The sequence below is a fragment of the Neoarius graeffei genome, chromosome 11 (assembly GCF_027579695.1).
Source record: "Neoarius graeffei isolate fNeoGra1 chromosome 11, fNeoGra1.pri, whole genome shotgun sequence".
Lineage (NCBI taxonomy): Eukaryota > Metazoa > Chordata > Actinopteri > Siluriformes > Ariidae > Neoarius > Neoarius graeffei.
Genome location: NC_083579.1, coordinates 67,018,365 through 67,038,009, shown reverse-complemented (window position 1 = coordinate 67,038,009; position 19,645 = coordinate 67,018,365). Strand labels below are relative to the sequence as shown.

Genomic DNA, 19,645 nt, shown 5'->3' with positions numbered 1-19,645 from the left:
GAGAGGAATTTCACAAGTGTGTGACGAATAAAGTTGTGCTTTCATTGTGCAGCTACATTTGCTGTGTGTTCAAGCACCTGACTGAATTCTGGCGCCCCCTGCCGTTCGATAGATTACATCACCATCAAAATAACCAAAAGGCGAAAAGTATGAATTCCGTTGGAGTGTACTGTGTACGTTCTCCCCCCATAAACGACTCGTAAAATAACAGCTTGTAAGCTAATTTTAATGACTTTTAATTACTTTCTCTTTTAAAATCGTTCTGTCCCTTTAAGAAGGACACGCGCTCGTGCATCCGGTAGCAGCAAAACATTCCCGAATGTTCGCAGCTGCTCAAAGAAACATTCGGTAGAGCGCGTGCAGGTGTTTTACATCATCATCATGGAAGATACCATTTGTTTTCTGTGGAGCTTTCGATAGAGACCGACTTTCATCTTGTGTTTTTGGGAATTAACCGTGATCACATCTCAGAGTGAAAACCGTATAATGTAAGTGTTTAAAAGCGAGTGCATGGTTGATTAAATCCAATACAGTAAACACAAGTACAATCAGAATGTCTAGAAGTTGTGTCGCGTTATGTATGACGTAATAATATTAGCAGGTCGTGCAACCCCTGCTGTTTCAGATCAGATGGACGCGTCCAGATTAGTCTCCATTAAAGATGCGACTTCAAGTGAGACAGTGGAAGAGTCTGAAGTTAAGAAATACCAGGTATGACGTGTCCTTAAAATGATGATTTTATGTAACTAATGCCTGTCTCTACACGAAACATTTAACCACTGCTGTCATCACACACTTCCTGTTGGTTTGTATAGGACATCTGCCAGCAGTTTGGCTTTATCCGCAGAGTTAAAGGAGATGGGAACTGTTTCTACAGGGCTCTCTGCTTTACACTTCTAGAAAGCTTGTTACACAGTCAGAGTGCTCTACAAAGGTACATTCATTTATTTACACTGGATAACTTTCGACATAAAATGACCTAAACCATCATCAGATTTTCACACAAGTCCTCAAAGTAGATAAAGAGAACCCAGTTAAACAAATGAGACAAAAATATTATACTTGGTCATTTATTTATTGAGGAAAAATGATCCAATATTACATATCTCATTCTCATCTCATTATCTCAAGCCGCTTTATCCTTCTACAGGGTCGCAGGCAAGCTGGAGCCTATCCCAGCTGACTACGGGCGAAAGGCGGGGTACACCCTGGACAAGTCGCCAGGTCATCACAGGGCTGACACATAGACACAGACAACCATTCACACTCTCATTCACACCTACGGTCAATTTAGAGTCACCAGTTAACCTAACCTGCATGTCTTTGGACTGTGGGGGAAACCGGAGCACCCGGAGGAAACCCACGCGGACACGGGGAGAAAATGCAAACTCCACACAGAAAGGCCCTCGCCGGCCCCGGGGCTTGAACCTTCTTGCTGTGAGGCGACAGCGCTAACCACTACACCACCGTGCCGCCTATTACATATCTGTGAGTGGCAAAAGTATGTGGTGTGACCCCCTTGTGCAGCAATAACTGCAATTAAACGTTTCCGGTAACTGTTGATCAGTCCTGCACACCGGCTTGGAGGAATTTTAGCCCATTCCTCCGTACAGAACAGCTTCAACTCTGGGATGTTGGTGGGTTTCCTCACATGAACTGCTCGCTTCAGGTCCTTCCGCGACATTTCGATTGGATTAAAGTCAGGACTTTGACTTGGCCGTTCCAAAACATTCACTTTATTCTTCTTTAACCATTCTTTGGTAGAATGACTTGTGTGCTTAGGGTCGTTGTCTTGCTGCATGACCCACCTTCTCTTGAGATTCAGTTCATGGACAGATGTCCTGACATTTTCCTTTAGAATTTGCTGGTATAATTCAGAATTCATTGTTCCAATCAATGATGGCAAGCCGTCCTGGCCCAGATGCAGCAAAACAGGCCCAAACCATGATCCTACCACCACCATGTTTCCCAGATGGGATAAGGTGGTTCTGCTGGAATGCAGTGTTTTCCTTTTTCCAAACATAACGCTTCTCATTTAAACCAAAAAGTTCTATTTTGGTCTCATCTGTCCACAAAACATTGTTCCAGTAGCCTTCTGGTTTGTCCATGTGATCTTTAGCAAACTGCAGACGAGCAGCAATGTTCTTTTTGGAGAGCAGTGGCTTTGTTTGTTTACCTTTTATTTAACCAGGAATAATCCCTTTCTCCTCTGCTTTCTCCTTGCAACCCTGCCATTGTCGTTCAGTGTTCTCCTGATGGTGGACTCATGAACATTAATGTGAGAGAGGCCTTCAGTTGCTTAAAGTTACCCTGGGGTCCTTTGTGACCTCGCTGACTATTGCACGCCTTGCTCTTGGAGTGATCTTCGTTGGTTGACCACTCCTGGGGAGGGTAACAATGGTCTTGAATTTCCTCCATTTGTACACAATCTGTCTGACTGTGGATTGGTGGAGTCCAAACTCTCTTTAGAGATGGTTTTGTCACCTTTTCCAGCCTGATGAGCATCAACAACACTTTCTGAGATCCTCAGAAAGCTCCTTTGTTTGTGCCATGTACTTCCACAAACGTGTTGTGAAGATCAGACTTTCACCTGATTGTCATCCCATTGATTGAAAACACATGACTAATTTCACCTTCAAATTAACTGCTAATCCTAGAGGTTCACATACTTTTGCCACTCAGATACACAATATTGGATCATTTTCCTCAATAAATAAATGACCAAGTCTAATATTTGTCTCTTTGTTTAACTGGGTTCTCTTTATGTACTTTTAGGACTTGTGAAAATCTGTTTTAGGTCATATTTATGTAGAAATATAGAAAACTCTCTAAAGGGTTCACAAACTTTCAAGCACCACTATGTTTAACCAGTAACTAACAGTGAGTCTATGAATTGTTTAATTTCTCAGATTTAGGGACAAGCTGATAAGAAGTCATCAAATGCTGCTAAAAGCTGGATTTCATGAAAGTGCTTTTAAACAATTACTTAACACTGTAAGTACATATATATGATCTGATCCTGGACCTCAAACCACCAGAACATCTACACTGTCATCCTGGATGCTCAACCACATACCTTGGTTCAAAACAAAAATCCTGTCATCTTTTTTTTTTCCTGAAGTTTAATGGTGTACTGGAGCAACTTGAAACAGATTCCTGTGAAGGGACTCTGTTAAGCCTTTTTAATGACCAGGCTACCTCAGACAGCATGGTCCAGTACTTGAGGCTGATCACTTCGGCCCACCTACAGAACCATGCTGATTTCTTCCAGCACTTTGTAGAAGCACCAAATTTAAAGGTTTACTGTACTCAGGTGAGCTCTACTACTGTCTCCTACAGTTATCAGATGACATTTCCCATGTTTTGATGCACTTGTGGTTTCTTAGGCAGTAGAAGTCATGGCGATGGAATGTGATCATGTGGAGATCCTGGCTTTATGTGAGGAGCTGGACATTAGTCTGTGTATTATATCCATGGAAGGCAGTAATGGCCACCTTATATACCACACCATTCCTGAGGGATCCCAACCTTCTCTATATCTTCTCTACAAGGCAGCTCACTATAACATTCTTTACAAGCACAGAGAACACCGGAAATAGTGCTTGGACCAAACATTTTTGGACGAATATCTTCTTGGAAGTGAATATTTCTTTAAAAATCATGCAATTTGCCAGTAACAATCTTTGAAACTTTTTTTTAATGTTAAATTTTTCGTTGCCAATAAATAAGAAACTGTTCTGTTATGGTGACAATGTCCTAAATACAAAAGTACATAAAGACATGGATCACTAATGGAATAAAAAGCCTTGACTTTTTTTTTTAAAAGTTAATCATCAACTACTATAAATATCACTACACTTGTTGCTGTTTCCATTTCTGCTTCTTTTGTTTGTCTTTCTGTTTTTGGTTGGTCACACTAAGGAGAGCCGTTTCTTTGGCCAAAGGTAGCTCAGGCAGCTGAAGTTTGCCCATCTGAGTAGGGTATTTAGTTTTCATGTGGGCTTTGAAGACTGGCTGTGAGAGCAGGTGCTTCAGGTGTTTCTTTAAGCCTTTCACATGTTTCTGTTGCTCTCTTTCAATCTCTTCATCATTGCCTCCTCCTGCAAGATATAAAACCCAATTATTACCTGGTAACAGGGCCCTTTTAAAGCACAAATCAACACAGCAGAATACGTTTACAGCTCAACAATACTAACCCAAAAGCAAGTCATCATCAAGGTCAATGTCCATTTCCTCTGCCGCCTGCCTGAACCAAGAATTGTGCTGCTTCTGGCGGCTGTTGTAGTATTCAATCTTTTCTATTTTTCTTGCCACATCAACACGTCCCTGTAAAATTGATCAGTGGTTACCAAACACTTGAGTCAATTTTACTGCCACAGAAATTTCCTAGTCAAATTCTATAAAGCTGTATTCTGAAATAGCATCCCAATAATGTAAAATGCGTAAATATTCCGGTCACAGATACACAAGCAGGGATGAGAGTTTTCCGCTTTTCGGCGGATTTCCGCTTTTTCTGAGCAAAAATCGATATTATGCCAAATCCGTTGATTTTTTTTTTTTTCATCATTGAGGGGGGTTGGGGTATGTTCCTTCGTGATACTCAAGCGTACGACGATGTTACATGTTTACATTTTCGCCATCTTAAGTCTCGCGGTAGAATACGTGTTATCTACAATGTAATTGGCCAAAACATCGCTGGCGAGAGCATGATAGCCAATCATAACAGTTCTTACAAGAGTGTGGGAGGGAACAAAAGCCAATCATAACAGTTCTTACAAAAGTACCCGCATCTGTTCCATTTTATCGAAACTTGCACATGTTCATCGTCGCTGCGCTTCAAAAATACGTTTCTCTTTCGTATCGGCTTTTTTACTCAAAATGCCGAATACAACTGACAAGCGAGACGAAGCAAAGGTACGTGAAATCAATGCTGGTATAAAAAACAGAGAGAGGTCTGACAAGCTTTTGTCTTTGGCCGAAAGGCTAAAGTCGTCGTCGAAATGATTAAATGAGAAGTGACTATGAACTATAAATAATTGTATAAAGTGTACATAGACATTATCCCATAAACTTAGCATTCGTTTGATTTAATACATTGAACATGTATATGATGGTCAGTAAATCTGAATTAATGCTAAGAAATTTTATTTAATATATGAACATTTTGATAATTAACAAAACTTACGTTTAATGTGAATTTAGTTTGTCATTTTTGTTGATCATAAATTATAACCATACCCTTGAATGTAGAATGTGATTTTATTTTGAATTCAAACAATACTCATTGATTTGAAACATATTTTCATGTAAATATATTAAAAAAGACAACAGATTTTTTATCTACTACAGCTCAGATTGCAGGAAAAGTGTTTTTTTAAGGCCTTATTTTTCAAAGTTTTCCTGGGAGGGTATCCCTCCCAGACCCCTGGCTTCGGGCGCCATCTTGTTTTCTGCTTTTTTGGTGACCACCCACTCATCCCTGCACAAGGAAACGGAGATTTGATGATCCCACTTTCCCTTTTAAGAGTCCTATATGAAGTTAGTCTTTATACCTTAATTGCAGTCATGCATTTGTTCTGAACAGGAAACATTGGAAGGTCCTCATCCTTGCTCAGTGTCCTATAGATTTTCTTATAATTCATCATATCATCTGGACCAATCAGGAGCAAACTTAGACCCTCTTTTGCAGCACGAGCTGTACGTCCACTCCGATGGACATAGGTCTCAGAAGTTCGTGGGACCTTTTCCAGAATGAGACAAACGGTCAAGTAGGACACAAATGTAAGTTTTCGAAAGATAAGTAACATCTATTGGAAGTGGTGGGTTACTTGATAGTGGATGACATGCTGGACATCTGGAATGTCAAGCCCTCGAGCCGCAACGTCCGTCGTGAGAAGGACACAGCTATTTTAAAATAAAGAATTCCATAATTTAAGAAGATGAACCATTTATCAATTTTATTTTTGTCCAGGGTACTGCAAGGAAGTACAGAAAACTTAAACAGCTATTAAAAACAGGTCAAGTGATCCATGTTGACCATGAATCGAATGAAACTATTTAAAAAAAAAAAAAAAGTACATAATACAGAGAGAAGTGACTGTGTCTCACCTTTCCCTCTCAGCAAATCTCTCCAGGTTTTTCAACCGCTGTTTCTGGTGCATATTAGCATGCAGTGGTAGTGGGGTGCAATCCAAAATAGTTAGTAGTGAATTAAGCCTCTTGATGCAGTCAATGCTGTTGGCGAACACCATAGTGCGCCCAGGGTACTGCAGCAGAAAGTAGTAGAGATAATAATCTTTCTCATCCTTGTCACAGTGGATCCTCGTTTCGGTCAGCGTTTCCACTGTGGCTTCTTTCCGGGTGAGGTCAATCACTTTCGGCTTGCCTTTGATCCCTACTTTCTCCATGAGCACCTCCAGCTTGCTGCGTTGCTCCAGCTTCTTTCCCTTCTTGCGCAGCACTCGGGCAGGGAGGCTGTGGATCATGGTTAGTGTAGCGGAGAACACAAAGGTCTGTCTCTTTGGGTTGGCCTGGGACGTGTTGAGCATCTCCAGCAAGTTCTCAAGCTCAGCAAAATGACCTTTTTCAACCATGCGGTCGGCTTCATCAATGACCAGGCACCTGAGGAGATCATTTTGTGCATGTTATACTTCCATCCACTTGACTGTAGTTTTATAATTTAAACAGAACGTCATGGACGTTGTAGCTCATCTGGCCTGGCATCAAAACAACCATGACTACCAAAACATCAAACAGAACTGAAATGTGACAATGTGAGGGAGGACCAACCTCCACGACAAACTGTAAAATTCTTAAAGCTTAAGTTGACGTAATTACCGGTTTGTTAGCAAAATTTGGTAATACAATGTCCAAGTGTTGTGCAGAATGACTAGTTCTTTCAAACAAAACAATCAGAACTGAAATACACTGAGAACTGAGGGAGGAGATACGATTTACCTGAAAATAAGCAAAGTTGTTAAATTGTTTACAACAGGAAAATCAACAAACAAACGACCAAGTTTTGTTCCTCAAGGGAAGATCTACCCAAAACATTGATCAGAACTGGAATCAGAAGAGAAATGAGAGAGGAGATACAATTCTAGTGAGAGGCCTGGAAAATTCATTAATTTGGCCTAATGAACTCATTACCAAAAAAAAAAAATTGACAAAGCAACGACCAAGTTTTGTGCAGCGTGAAGAGTTCTTTCAAACAAAAATCGGAAATCTGTGGAGAATTGACAGAGGAGATACGATTTAACCGAATTGTGGACGGATGATGTATGCTACGCCATGGCAGATGAGATAATGAGCATCACTGGCTTGACGATTTTAAACAGCAGTTAGAGAACTTCGAGAAAACAAGATCAACTGTGAGCTACTGCTCACTTGCGTATCCCCCCCGCTTATCAGAATGCAAGCAATTGAAGGAATAGGACACTTATGACTGTTCACTTCAACAAATAATTAACCCTGAAACAAGTAAAGAGCAGTGTCTCTCCCCAGGGATCTCAAATAGCATCCTGGTAAACTGTCATTTTGAAATAGTATTTTGCTTCTTGAAAGGTGTCAAAATCCACATTATGTTTCGTAAATACATTCAGTCGGTAAACAGGAAGTTGATGTGTGACAGACCTGAAAATGGTATACAATGTATAGAACCCCAAGCTGAAGCTCGTTACCAAATATCAAGCAGTTGTGATTTGTAGTTGCTGAGAAAAACGTTACGAACATTTTGTAAATCCATGCCATATGTTTCGTAAAAACATTCAGTCGGTAAACAGGAAGTTGATGTGCGACAGACCTGAAAACGGTATGGACCCTTTTCACGTGACGTCACGACAAACGCGGCCGCCATTTTGGACATGTACTACCAGTAGTTTACCACAGCCAGCAAAGAAAGTGTTTATTTTCAGCAAGACTTCCATCATGCCACTATATTGTTGTGCACCTGGATGTAGTAACCATCAACAAACAAGGCAAGGTTTATCATTTTATCGGATCCCGGTAGATGCTGACCGACGGAGAAGATGGATAGCGGCATACCAACGCTTGTGTAGTGACCACTTTGTTGGAGGTAAGACGAATAAAATTAGCCAGAAAAGGCATTACATTGCTGTTAACATTCCATTCTAGTTTACTGTAATTATGATCTGGCAGCTATTTACACCGGATCCAGTGTAAATAGCCGCCGGAGCCAACATCCGAGGTTCCGGAGCGCGCTCGCTCGCGGCCCGGCCGGAGCCGGCGGAGCCAGCGCGCGCTCGCTCGCGGCCCGGCCGGAGCCGGCGGAGCCAGCGCTCGCGGCCCGGCCGGACGTTGGCTCCGGCAGCTATTTACACTGGATCCGGTGTAAATAGCTGCCAGATCATAATTACAGTAAACTAGTAAATACAGTTTTCTGCATCTCGCTCCTTTTTCTTTTATGTTTGTCGCCTTCCTCGCATTCAAACCGATTTGAGCCGAAGTCCACTACATGTCCAAAATGGCGGTCGCGTTTACGAAGGTCACGTGACTGAAAAGGGTCCATACATGGTATAGAACCCCAAGCTGAAGTTCGGTACCAAGTGGCTAGGAGTTGTGGTTGCTGAGAAAAAGGGTGTTTTGGGCAGACGGGCAGACAGAGGTAAACCAGTAACACCCCTCCCCCCCAGAGCAGGGGTATAAATAACACAAAGACAGTAACAATAATACACCACATGGTGATGTAACTGAGGCACATCAATATGAGAAAGGAGTAGTGACGTACATCAGCACCTCCCAGCATTACTGTACCTGAGCTGCCTTAGGTTGCGCAGATGAGGATGTTTATTCTGAATCATCTCCCACAAGCGCCCTGGCGTTGCGATAACAATCTCTGGCCTGCGCTTCAAGATTCGGTCTTGTTTTTGTGGTGCCATCCCACCCACCAGAAGAGCAGTTCTAATATCTTTTTAAAGAGAACACGATCAGTACAGTTCCTACACATGAAGCATATCATTATAACAACTTGCACATTAATATTACAGACCTGTAAACTGTGCTACAGCATCAATATGATGCTTGACTTGCACTGCTAGTTCTCTGGTCGGTGTGAGAACAAGTCCAAGTAAAGGCTGTTTCCCGTCATCTTTTTCTTCTTTCTCTGTAATAAAGCTCATGCTCTGGTTTGCACCTTCCTTATCATCATCATCATCATCTTGACTTTGATGGCCATCAGCAGAACCACAATCATCAGCCTCATCTTGACCTTCCACACTACCTTCATCCTCGGTAGGATTCTCTTCCTCATGTTCGTTGTCTGTATTGTCGTTCTGCGAACTAGAGGCTTTGTCTGTGCTTGTTGCTTCTTTGTCAGTCAAGGTACCACCAGTCTTGTTTGACCGTTGCCCCTCAGCCTCTCCAAACTTGCCTTTTGAGTCTCTGACCGAAGGCAAGTAAATGCTCTGCACATCTGCCACAGAGTCCGATTTCCTGTCTGCACCCGCTTTTTTACTCTCGATGGTTTTCTTCCACTCCAATATACTGTGGATCATCGGAATTCCAAAAGACAAGGTCTTTCCACTTCCTGCAGAGCAATGATAGAAGAGTACACTGCAAGTCATATATGGATCCAATTTCAAATCTCAGAGCTGTAAGGAACATTGAACAGGGCTGTGAAATGGAAAAAGTAAAATCCAATGGGAAAAAAAAATGCGGGGGGAGGGGGGGGGATGCATTTACACGACGATCAGCATGGCAAATTAAAAAACACTTTTTACTAAATGTTTATTAGTATCATGCATGATCAACAGACAAATATAAAAAGATATAAATACCTGGTAATCTGTAATTTAAAAGCTTTAATTTCACCACTTCTGCGTGTTTTTCCCTGCACGATTGACCAAGCGTGTTCTTCCTCCTGATCTGCATTTTACATCCTGATGGCATAACGTGCAGTACGCCTTGCCTGTTTCCTTGATCTTTCAGATGTGTTCATAAAGATATTCGTTTTCGACTTTAAAATTACCACCAATTCCACGGATTCTTGATACCGTTTTCCTTGTCTATTTTTTTTTTTACATTAATCGCCATCCTCCCTCTGTACAAAATCTTATCACTTAATCGCAAGCTATATTGTTAACACGTGTTTGAAAAGAGTAACTCAAAAATGGTAAGAAAGAAATGGTGCGGTGTCGTAAAACAGTCTACGATGTCATATATATAACTTGTACGATGTCGTAAAATACAGACACTGAGCGTTAGATTCCCCCCATCCAGTAAACAATGTACTCGTCGGCGACTACGGCCCCCAACCGTTAGCAGAGTACCCCCACCCCCTACATTTTTTTTTTTGGCAAAAATACATGATTTACAAAAATGGCATTTTTACGATTGAATCCGCGGATTTTTCACAGCCCTGACTGAATCACTTTAGGGTCCTTGAGTCGAATAAGCTTCAACTGCTCTGTTCAACTGTAATTATTGTTTATCTAAAAAAGTAAGACTTTATATAAAGAGCTTCACTCAATGTAGAATGCAATGTATACGCATTAGACATCAGAGACAAAGCACAGAGCCTAAACATTCACTGCAAAAAATGGCCTTTCAAAAATAAGAAAAGATTAAAACAAAGCATATTTGCTTGAATCAGGTGAAAAAAATCTGCCAATGGAGCTAGTCAAATTTGACTTGGTAAGATTTCTTAAAGTAAGATGAAAAATCTAACCCGTTTTTAGATGAAATAATTCCAAAATAAGATTGGGGAACTTATTATGCGAGATCTGATTAACTCAAAATAATCAAAATAGTTCTTATAACAAGATCGTACTTCTTACATTTAGCCATTCAAGTCATTTTATTTTTTTAAAAGATTTTTTTGGGGCCTTTTCCACCTTTATTGGATAGGACAGTGTAGAGACAGGAAATGAGCAGGAGAGACACAGGGAGGGATTGGGAAATGACCTCGGGTCGGAATCAAACCCGGGTCCCCGGATTTATGGTATGGTGCCTTATCCACCTGAGCCACAACGCCCCCATTCAAGTCATTTTTATTTATTTCATTTCAAGGGTATTTCACTTAAATTCATGACAAAGTCTTAGCAGTAAAAACTGAATTTAAGATAAATATACTAATATTAGGATTGTTAAATTCTACAACTAAGCATTGCTAGCTTAAAAGATTCTCCTTTTGTGACCTGTAATTAGTAAAATACTCTAGATATGAGACCAGAGACTATCTTGAATCAAGTTGACGACACGTGTAGCATTGCAACAAGTTTTTTTTTTTTTCCCATTTCAACATTCAAACATTAAAACATCTCTTAAGATTCCACTTCCCCAGGACCTCAGGCACCAAAAAAATAATAATAATAATAATAATTAAGTCTACACATTATTGCCGCTTTCCCACTACCAACGCGGCTGAGTTGGGCTGAGCCGTGCCGTGCTGAGTTGGGCTGAGTCGAGCTGAGTGGGGCTGTTGGAGTTGCATTTCGACTACAACCGCGCTGAACCGTGCTGGCTGGAAGTGGGTGGACACATTGGGTGGAGTTAGCGAAAGTGGGTGGACGTCACGTGATGTCGTTAGGCGGCGCAAACAGTGACATCAGTGACCTTTTAAGCGGTAGTCTCACGACCCGGATAGTAAACAATAAACATGGAGGACATGGAGTCGTTAGTGTTGCTGGTCTTGGTGCTGTGGCTTGTCGTCACCGACAACGCCAACAGATACTGGCAAGAGCGTATAGATGAGACGAGGCGCATAAGGCTTCTGAAATTCTCGTAATTCGTAATTATTATTCTTCCGGGTTTACGGTGTTTACAGATCCCAGTGTGCTCGTGGGGCGTGTGTGGGCGTGTGAGGACACTCCTCCTCACCAATCAGTGCACAGGGGAGTGTCTGCTCACGCCCCCAACCTCACTCGGCTCGGTTTGGCTTGCTTCAGCCCCACTCCAAAACCGTGCGAGTTTTGGGGGCTGAGCAGGGCTGAAGCGAGCCGAGTCGTGCTGCTCTAAGGTAGTCGAAACGCGAGCCGTGTCGGGCTGAAGTGAGCTGAAGCAGGGTAGTGGAAAAGGGCCATTTGACTTACAGTGCTTACACAACGCCAAAGCAACAGTGCATTTTGGGGGCACTGACTATTCATGTGTACGAGGGGTTTACAAGATCAGGCACAAAAAAACCCCAACCAAACAAACAAATTAAAAAAAAAAAAAAAAACCATTGAACTTAACTCGCAGCATTCCAAAAAGACCTCACTAAAACGCCCTCCACTTACTCAAACTTTTTGAAGGCACTTGTCTGGTCTAGAGTATGTACAGCATCTAGAAGGAGCTCAATCTGAATGACTGAGTAAACAGTCGCAGTAAACTAAAGATATGCAAGGTGACCAAACGTCTACGCATTTTGACTTACAGTGCTTACACAACGCCAAAGCAACAATGCATTTTGGGGGCACTAGATTCAAAGATTTCAGTAAAGTTCATTTATTCCCAAAACAAGCATACTTACTTTGTTTTTTTTCCTGAAACAAGATGAACCGCACTTGACAAAATGTCCAAAATGCACTTACTTGTTTTAAGAAAAAAACTTTTTATTTTCAAAGGTGCTCCAAATAAGACTTTGACATTTTGTCTATACAAGATTTTCAAGATGGACTGTCTAAAAACTAGCCTTTCTAGCTAAATGAGGTTTTGCTTGTTGGGCAATTATGTCTTATAATAAGGGTGGCTAGATGTTTTGACTTGAAAATAGACAAATAAACTTCCTAAGATTTTTATTTTTTGCAGTGTTGTTTTGAAGAGACATCTACAGTGCATCATGCTCCTCAGCACCAGAAAAAAAAAAGTATTTCCTGTGAACACTAAAAAGGCAACGAAAGCTAGAAAATCTCAAAACTTTTCACATGCACTTATCACGTTACCTGTCTCTGCTGCACCCAGAATATCCAGGCGATCTCGAATGGCAGGAGGAAGAGCGAGAGCTTGAATCGGTGTCGGTGCAGAAAATCCAAGTTTGCTCAGTGCTTTTAGCACCGGTTCAGGTACAAACAGCTCTTTCCATGCTGATATGTCCGTGTCCTGCCCTGCTGTTTTTGAAAGAGCTGCATCTGCCCAGTTCTTGGCTTTTCTTTTAGATGGAACCTGGACCTCATTAGTAACGTCCACTTGGGCATCAGTCTCCGTTTGCTCTGCAGTTTTTGGTTTCTTTTTCTTCTTCTTCTTGGTCTTTTGTGTCATCTCTGCTGTAAGCTCAGTGTCCTCATCGGTGTCTTCTGGTATCTGGCCCTCTCCTTCTTCAGCCAAACTCCCTAGGTCATCCTGATCATCATCTGTGAGCACATCACTCTCATGTTTCTTCTTTTTCCGCTTCTTCGCTGGACTCCCTTCGCATGACAGCTGGAGGATTTCATCCTGAGCTTCCTCCAAGTCATGTTCTTCAGCCTCGATTTCACTGGCTTTTCTCTTCTTTTTTCTCTTCTTTTTGGCACTTGTGTCCTTGATCACCCCAGATATGGCTGCAATCTTTTTCGAGTCGGCCAGGGAATAATCTGCGAGTTCTTCAAAACACACCACTTCTCCCATGCCTTCATTAGCAAAAACGCAGGGGTCGAGCTCCACAGCCTTCCAGTTGCCCTTTATAAGGATCCCTCTTTTGGAGACTCTAAAGTGCTTCTTTGGCTTCATGTTTATTGTCTTCAACTTTTTTTTTATCTAAAGAAAGAAAAGAACTAAAACTTAGATAAAAAAGAAACACTTATTACTGCCGATGACATTGATCTTTGTACTTCAGTCATAAAAACAGAATTAAACTCAAGTCCCTACACTGTTGTTTTCTGCTTTTGAGGATTTCCAAACTAGTCTTAGCTTGCTAGCTACCTCAACAGTTGTCACCATGACTCTCTTTCACCTCTGTCCGGGGGGGGGGGGGGGAACCCACAGTGAAACAAAAATTAATTACCTACAACACACTCTGTGTACGATTATGAATGAATGAATGAATGAATGAATGGTTTATTTCGGTTACAATCTACAGTACAAAACTTAAATTTTGTGCACTCAGCTGACAAAGAATTATTATACATGCTTGCACTACACATTTTCTCACAAAAAAAATTTAAAAACTCTGTAACCGATAAAGGAATAGGCTGAAGCCAAGGCTTATTTTTGCCTATCCTGTACAATCCATAAAATAACCCAGAATATCAGTAATACAAAGAAAAAAAAACATAAAAACTCTAAATTATTATTCTTAATCATTTCACGTCAATCATTTTACATTGTAATCCTTAATTATTTTACCTTTCAATGTTTTTTTTTTAACTCAACAGCGATCTACACAATTTCAGAATCATCACCAAGTCCATTCCACAATATAACTCCCAAAAATGAAATATCTGTATTTAACATTAGTTCTCACATTACCTCTTTCAAAAGACACCCAACCCTCTTAAATTATAATTTTTTTCTCTTAAATTAAAAATGTTTTGAATACAGGTGGGAAGACTTTTATTCTTTACTCAAAATAGTATTTCTAATGTTTTTAAGTATACAATACCCCATCCATACCCCATCCTTAAAAAAAAAAATCCGTTTCCTGTCCACCGGGTGAGCAAAAAAAAATTCAGTCAGGAGGGAGGGATTTTTTTTTTTTTATGGATGGATAAGAAATCACAATGCTGTGTTTGCTTTTTCTTTCAGTACTTTATTACAAAAGCAGACACATTTAATAAAATGACAGTTTAATCAACTGAAACTTGTACAAAAACTTTGTTAGCATTTTAAATGCTGACTGCAACATTTGCAAAACTTTTACAAAGGTACTTAAAATGTCCGACACAAGGACTTTTTGTAGTTCTAAATCGACCATTAGGCCTAGTTCGGATGAAATTACACTATTAAAATGATCACTGAATGGTTTGTTTTTCTGAATCTTTACTATTTTGTTGTTCGCTAGAATACCATTTTGCGATTTCACACTTAAGCAAATGTTTGAAAACTCCGGATCGCCTTCCTTCATGGTGGCTGCCATTTTTTTGTGCCGCACGGCGCATGCGCAGAGCTGATTCAGTTCAGAGTGCGCGCGCACTCAGCGGAGGCAGTAGTGTGTCGGAGGCGACATCGGAGGGAACAGAAGCAGAGATAACGCTTATTTTGTCTCCGGTAAACCAGTCTTCTCTCGTTCAATTATGTGCTGGCATCAAAAGACACCGTTGGTTGTAAATGAAACCAAACTGAGTGGTTGGAGTGTATTTTCATACACAAATGGAGAAATGCTCGCTGAGTGTGTAATTGTGTAGCCGCCACTGCAGACCGGTGTCGTTGTTAATTCATAGCATGCTCAGTTGCGTGAATGTGTCATGCACCGAAAATAAGAGATTTACAAGCCAGGAATGCCTCATGATGCAATACGCAAGAAAAGAAAGAAGATTTACTGCCATTTTACTTTGTATTTGAGTAAAGTGAATAAATAAATGGTCTGTGGAACATGTATTTAATCCTGGGAACTGCGTGCACAGGAGTTTATTTTGTGTTTACTCCCCCCCGGCTGGCTACTTATTTGTCATGGGTGGCTAGTATGAGCCTTAATAGTGGAAAGCCCTGGGAATGTGTAAATGTCAAGTTCGATTTTAGATTTACGAACCCGAAAAAAATGTCGAAAAACCGGCGTTGAAAAAAATGTCGAAAAACCGGCGTTAAAAAAAAAAAAAATTAAACCACACAAACGGCACTCACCCGGCCGGTGAACTGGAAACAGAAAATTTTTTAATAATGGCCATATCTAAGAATTTTAAGGTACAAGACTCTATAAATAGTTTATTAGTGGTTTCACGATAGGAAGCTTTTATTATTCTAATAACTCTTTTCTGGAGTTTAATTATAGGGTCTATACATGTTCTATATGCATTTCCCCAAACCTCAACACAATATGACATATATGGCATTATAAGTGAGAAATACAATATACGAAGACATTTCTTGTTCAGAAAAAAAAAATAAAAAATCGCATGTTTTGTAAATAATACCAATAGTTTTAGGTAATTTCTGTTTTATATATTCTATATGTGGCTTCCAACTGAATTTATGATCTAAAATTACTCCCAAGAATTTAGTTTCATATACTCTTTCAATTTTGACTCCATTTAGGATTAATTGAATTTCACAATTTGCCCGAACTCCACCAAACACCATAAATTGTTTTATTTTCATTTAATGCTAACTTATTAATATCAAAGCATTCTTTTAACCTGATCAACTCCTTTTCTACTGTTGTCAACAATTCTTTAATATCTGGTCCTAAACAAAATAAATTTGTATCATCCGCAAATGCAATAAATTTCAACTTATTAAATATTGTACAAATATCATTCAAATAAAGTATAAATAACTTGGGTCCCAATACTGAACCTTGTGGAACACCACAAGTTACTTTTCTCATACTTGCCAACCCTCCCGATTTCATCGGGAGGCTCCTGATTTTAGCCACCGTCTCCCGATCATATTTGTTAAAAACTAGATAATCTCCTGGTTTTGGGAAATCACTATCGCCAAATTAAAAATACTCCCAATTATGTCCAATCAGAATCTTATGAGAAACACTGCTGACGTCAACTGATTTTTAACCAATCAACGAACAGAATGACAGTCACTTCCGTAATGTAGGATTCACCCAGGCTGTCCGACATTTTTTACAAGCAGTCATTCATCATGGCCACTAAACCCAATACCAAACGGCAAAAATATGAATGCAAACACCAGGTTGCATGGGAGAACGAATTTCCATGGATAAGCAAATGTTCGACCAGCCAGTTACACATTTTAAGGTAAAGATACCTTAAATCAGGATATAATGGACATCTGAGTGTGAAATTAAACTGGTCTTCCATAGCATTTCAGAAACAAACTGTACAACTTCTAAAGTGTTTAGTGAAATTTTGCATGACAGAGAATTTGTTTGGTGAGTGTATTTGAATAGTGTGGTCGTGTCTTAGTGCTATTTTGAATTTATGTTTGAAAGTTTTAAGTGAAAGATGAAAGTGAATTATCTGGAAAGTGATTGATTTTGATCGAGTTTTGAGGTTTTAAGTGAAAGATTACTAGTGGGTGTATTTTGGTCGTACTAAAATTTTGCATTCGAGTGAATTTCTTTGCGGAGTATATTTTGATAGTATGGTAGTATTTATAGTGCCATTTTAAAATTTTGTTTGAAAACTTTCAGTCAAGTGGCACGGTTGTGTAGTGGTTAGCGCTGTCGCCCCACAGCAAGAAGGTCCGGGTTCGAGCCCCGTGGCCGGCGAGGGCCTTTCTGTGTGGAGTTTGCATGTTCTCCCCATGTCCACGTGGGTTTCCTCCGGGTGCTCCGGTTTCCCCCACAGTCCAAAGACATGCAGGTTAGGTTAACTGGTGACTCTAAATTGACCGTAGGTGTGAATGTGAGTGTGAATGGTTGTCTGTGTCTATGTGTCAGCCCTGTGATGACCTGGCGACTTGTCCAGGGTGTACCCCGCCTTTCGCCCGTACTCAGCTGGGATAGGCTCCAGCTTGCCTGCGACCCTGTAGAAGGATAAAGCGGCTACAGATAATGAGATGAGACACAGTATTATTAATTTTTACATACTGAAACCTATTATTTAAATAATTTCTTATCCAATTTAGTGTAACACCTCTTATGCCATAACGCTCCAATTTCTGCAGAAGTAAGGAATGATTAATTGTGTCAAACGCTTTATGTAAATCAACAAAAACACCTACAGCGTATTGTTTATCTATAGCTGTAGCTATATTTTCTACAAATTCCATCACTGCTAAGGATGTTGATCGGTTGCTCCTAAACCCACATTGATTGTCATTCAATAGCTCATATTTCTCCATAAAATAATCCAGTCTATTTACAAACAATTTTTTGAGTATTTTTGAAAACTGAGGTAGCAAATTATCACATATATTATTTACTGAACACAACAGACCCGTTTTCAGGTTGCGTCCAAACCATTAGCCCTCATGCTAAAGCAGTTAGCATTTGGACACAACAGTATCTAATCACGTGCTTTAAACAGTTAACGCCAGCCAAATGCTTGACACAAAACAAGAGTCCTAAACTACTTATGGTTTAAAGAAAGACATAATACTCACCAAATATTTAACTCTGAAAAAGGCTGAAACTTATAGAAATCCTTACGCGCATGCACTCCACGAGGACGCAGCCATTACTGTAGTAATGGCGATGGATAGGGTTGCCAGATCCTTCCGACAAACTCCACGTTTAGGATTTTTGAAAAATATATAGAGGATTTCGACGTGACGTCACAGGTGACGTGACGCCCCGGTGTCCGCCATTTTGAAGGTCAAGCTAGCTAATGTCAACAACAGTAGCTAGTATGTTACTGTAGCAATGTTTACGTTCAGTCATTTGGATGACTGTTAAAACCTTTCAGTCTCAAGTTTTTCCTTTACTGGATTTACTAGTTTACTGAGCTAGCGCGCTAGCCCAGCCTGCCCGAGCTAGCGCGCTCGCTCCCAGCCTGCCCGAGCGCGCTAGCTCAGTAAACTAGTAAATACAGTAAAGGAAAAACTTGAGACTGAAAGGTTTTAACAGTCATCCAAATGACTGAACGTAAACATTGCTACAGTAACATACTAGCTACTGTTGTTGACATTAGCTAGCTTGACCTTCAAAATGGCGGACACCGGGGCGTCACGTCACCTGTGACGTCACGTCGAAATCCTCTATAGCAGGGGTCACCAAACTTTTTTTCTCTGGGGGCCACATTGTCATTCCTGACTGTGATGGGGGGCCGGGGTCGAGTCAGCTATATAACATAGAATTGTATGACCCAGACAAATATGACCACCAGCAGGCCTCATTGTGTAGTAGAGATTACTAGCCTGGCACAGCCATCCCCACCACTATATCCCCACTACTGTATCAACACTTGATTCCTGGCACATATTTGTTTATCTTTACTAGTGGTTTGCAAAAGTAGTACTCGAGTCTTCACACTTTGTTTTAATTTGAAATACCACAGATATTCCATTTATTTATTTTCTAATAAAAATAACATCAAAGCTGTCAAGGTAAGAAACATCTGCCTAGTTGAGGTGATTGACACTGGCAAAGGTGAGTGGAAAATTATAAATTGTAGGTAGGCCTGTTGATATTATTAATAATAATTGTGTGCAGCACTTAATAAAGGTCAAATAAATAGGCCTATAAAATAAATACACTTAAACAGTGAAATTATAATATGAGCAATAGATCACAGCAGCTGTGCTGTGTCCTGCACGTCATTGCTCTCATCCATGGCCAAAGCAAAAAACTCGAATTCTGACGCTCTCTCATTCAGCTGGTCATACACGTTGTCCCCCAAATCTTTGGTTCGCCTGGTCATAGTAGGTGCGGAGTGACTCACCGCGTTGAGCGCATCCTTCTTGTTGGGACACACCTCCTCGGCCACAGCAAGCATGCGTACTTTAACAAAGTCCCCATCAGTAAACGGCTTTCCATGGGTAGCTAGTAGGTGAGCTACCTTATAGCTAGCTCGGACAGCAGCCTGGTTGATCTGGGTTTGGCGAAGGAATACATTCTGTTGTGCAGCCAGTCCGCATTTCATCCTCTGAATCCTGTCTTCTCTTGTTTGCCCTCGCAAACTAGCATACTCTGTGGCGGGTTTCGTAGTGACGACGCAGATTA

At 40.6% G+C, this 19,645-nt stretch overlaps 2 protein-coding genes across 3 annotated transcripts; one reads left to right on the top strand and one right to left on the bottom strand.

Annotated features, from left to right (window-relative positions):
• The first annotated feature begins 205 nt into the window (after nt 1-205).
• LOC132894588 (ubiquitin thioesterase OTUB2-like) lies at nt 206-3,824 on the top strand. 2 transcript variants are annotated; one of them, XM_060934628.1, is made up of 6 exons: nt 206-488; nt 602-711; nt 816-934; nt 2,910-2,994; nt 3,122-3,313; nt 3,387-3,824. In XM_060934628.1, the coding sequence occupies exons 2-6, from the start codon at nt 631-633 to the stop codon at nt 3,597-3,599; spliced, it is 690 nt and encodes a 229-aa protein (XP_060790611.1). In that variant the 5' UTR covers nt 206-488; nt 602-630; the 3' UTR covers nt 3,600-3,824. The 2 variants fall into 2 exon arrangements, with proteins under 2 accessions (XP_060790611.1, XP_060790610.1); XM_060934627.1 differs by having other exon boundaries at nt 208-488; nt 626-711; nt 3,387-3,822.
• Nucleotides 3,695-18,188, bottom strand: ddx24 (DEAD (Asp-Glu-Ala-Asp) box helicase 24). Its single transcript, XM_060934626.1, has 9 exons — nt 18,088-18,188; nt 12,879-13,668; nt 9,008-9,544; nt 8,773-8,926; nt 6,109-6,621; nt 5,829-5,904; nt 5,553-5,741; nt 4,197-4,326; nt 3,695-4,100 (listed from the first exon to the last, which is right to left on the bottom strand). Exons 2-9 carry the CDS (start codon nt 13,639-13,641, stop codon nt 3,853-3,855), a joined length of 2,610 nt encoding a protein of 869 aa, XP_060790609.1. The 5' UTR covers nt 13,642-13,668; nt 18,088-18,188; the 3' UTR covers nt 3,695-3,852.
• Nucleotides 18,189-19,645: the final 1,457 nt, after the last annotated feature.

What these genes read in the sequence shown, in the direction of transcription:
- LOC132894588 (XM_060934628.1), top strand. Translation starts at nt 631, where the DNA reads ATGGACGCGTCCAGATTAGTCTCCATTAAAGATGCGACTTCAAGTGAG. An exon ending in CTGAAGTTAAGAAATACCAG is followed by an intron (nt 712 to 815) that starts GTATGACGTGTC and finishes TGGTTTGTATAG; the next exon opens with GACATCTGCCAGCAGTTTGG. An exon ending in TTAAACAATTACTTAACACT is followed by an intron (nt 2,995 to 3,121) that starts GTAAGTACATAT and finishes TTTTTCCTGAAG; the next exon opens with TTTAATGGTGTACTGGAGCA.
- ddx24 (XM_060934626.1), bottom strand. Translation starts at nt 13,641, where the DNA reads ATGAAGCCAAAGAAGCACTTTAGAGTCTCCAAAAGAGGGATCCTTATA. An exon ending in TCTGGGTGCAGCAGAGACAG is followed by an intron (nt 9,545 to 12,878) that starts GTAACGTGATAA and finishes ATTGCTCTGCAG; the next exon opens with GAAGTGGAAAGACCTTGTCT. An exon ending in AGCATGTCATCCACTATCAA is followed by an intron (nt 5,742 to 5,828) that starts GTAACCCACCAC and finishes ATTCTGGAAAAG; the next exon opens with GTCCCACGAACTTCTGAGAC.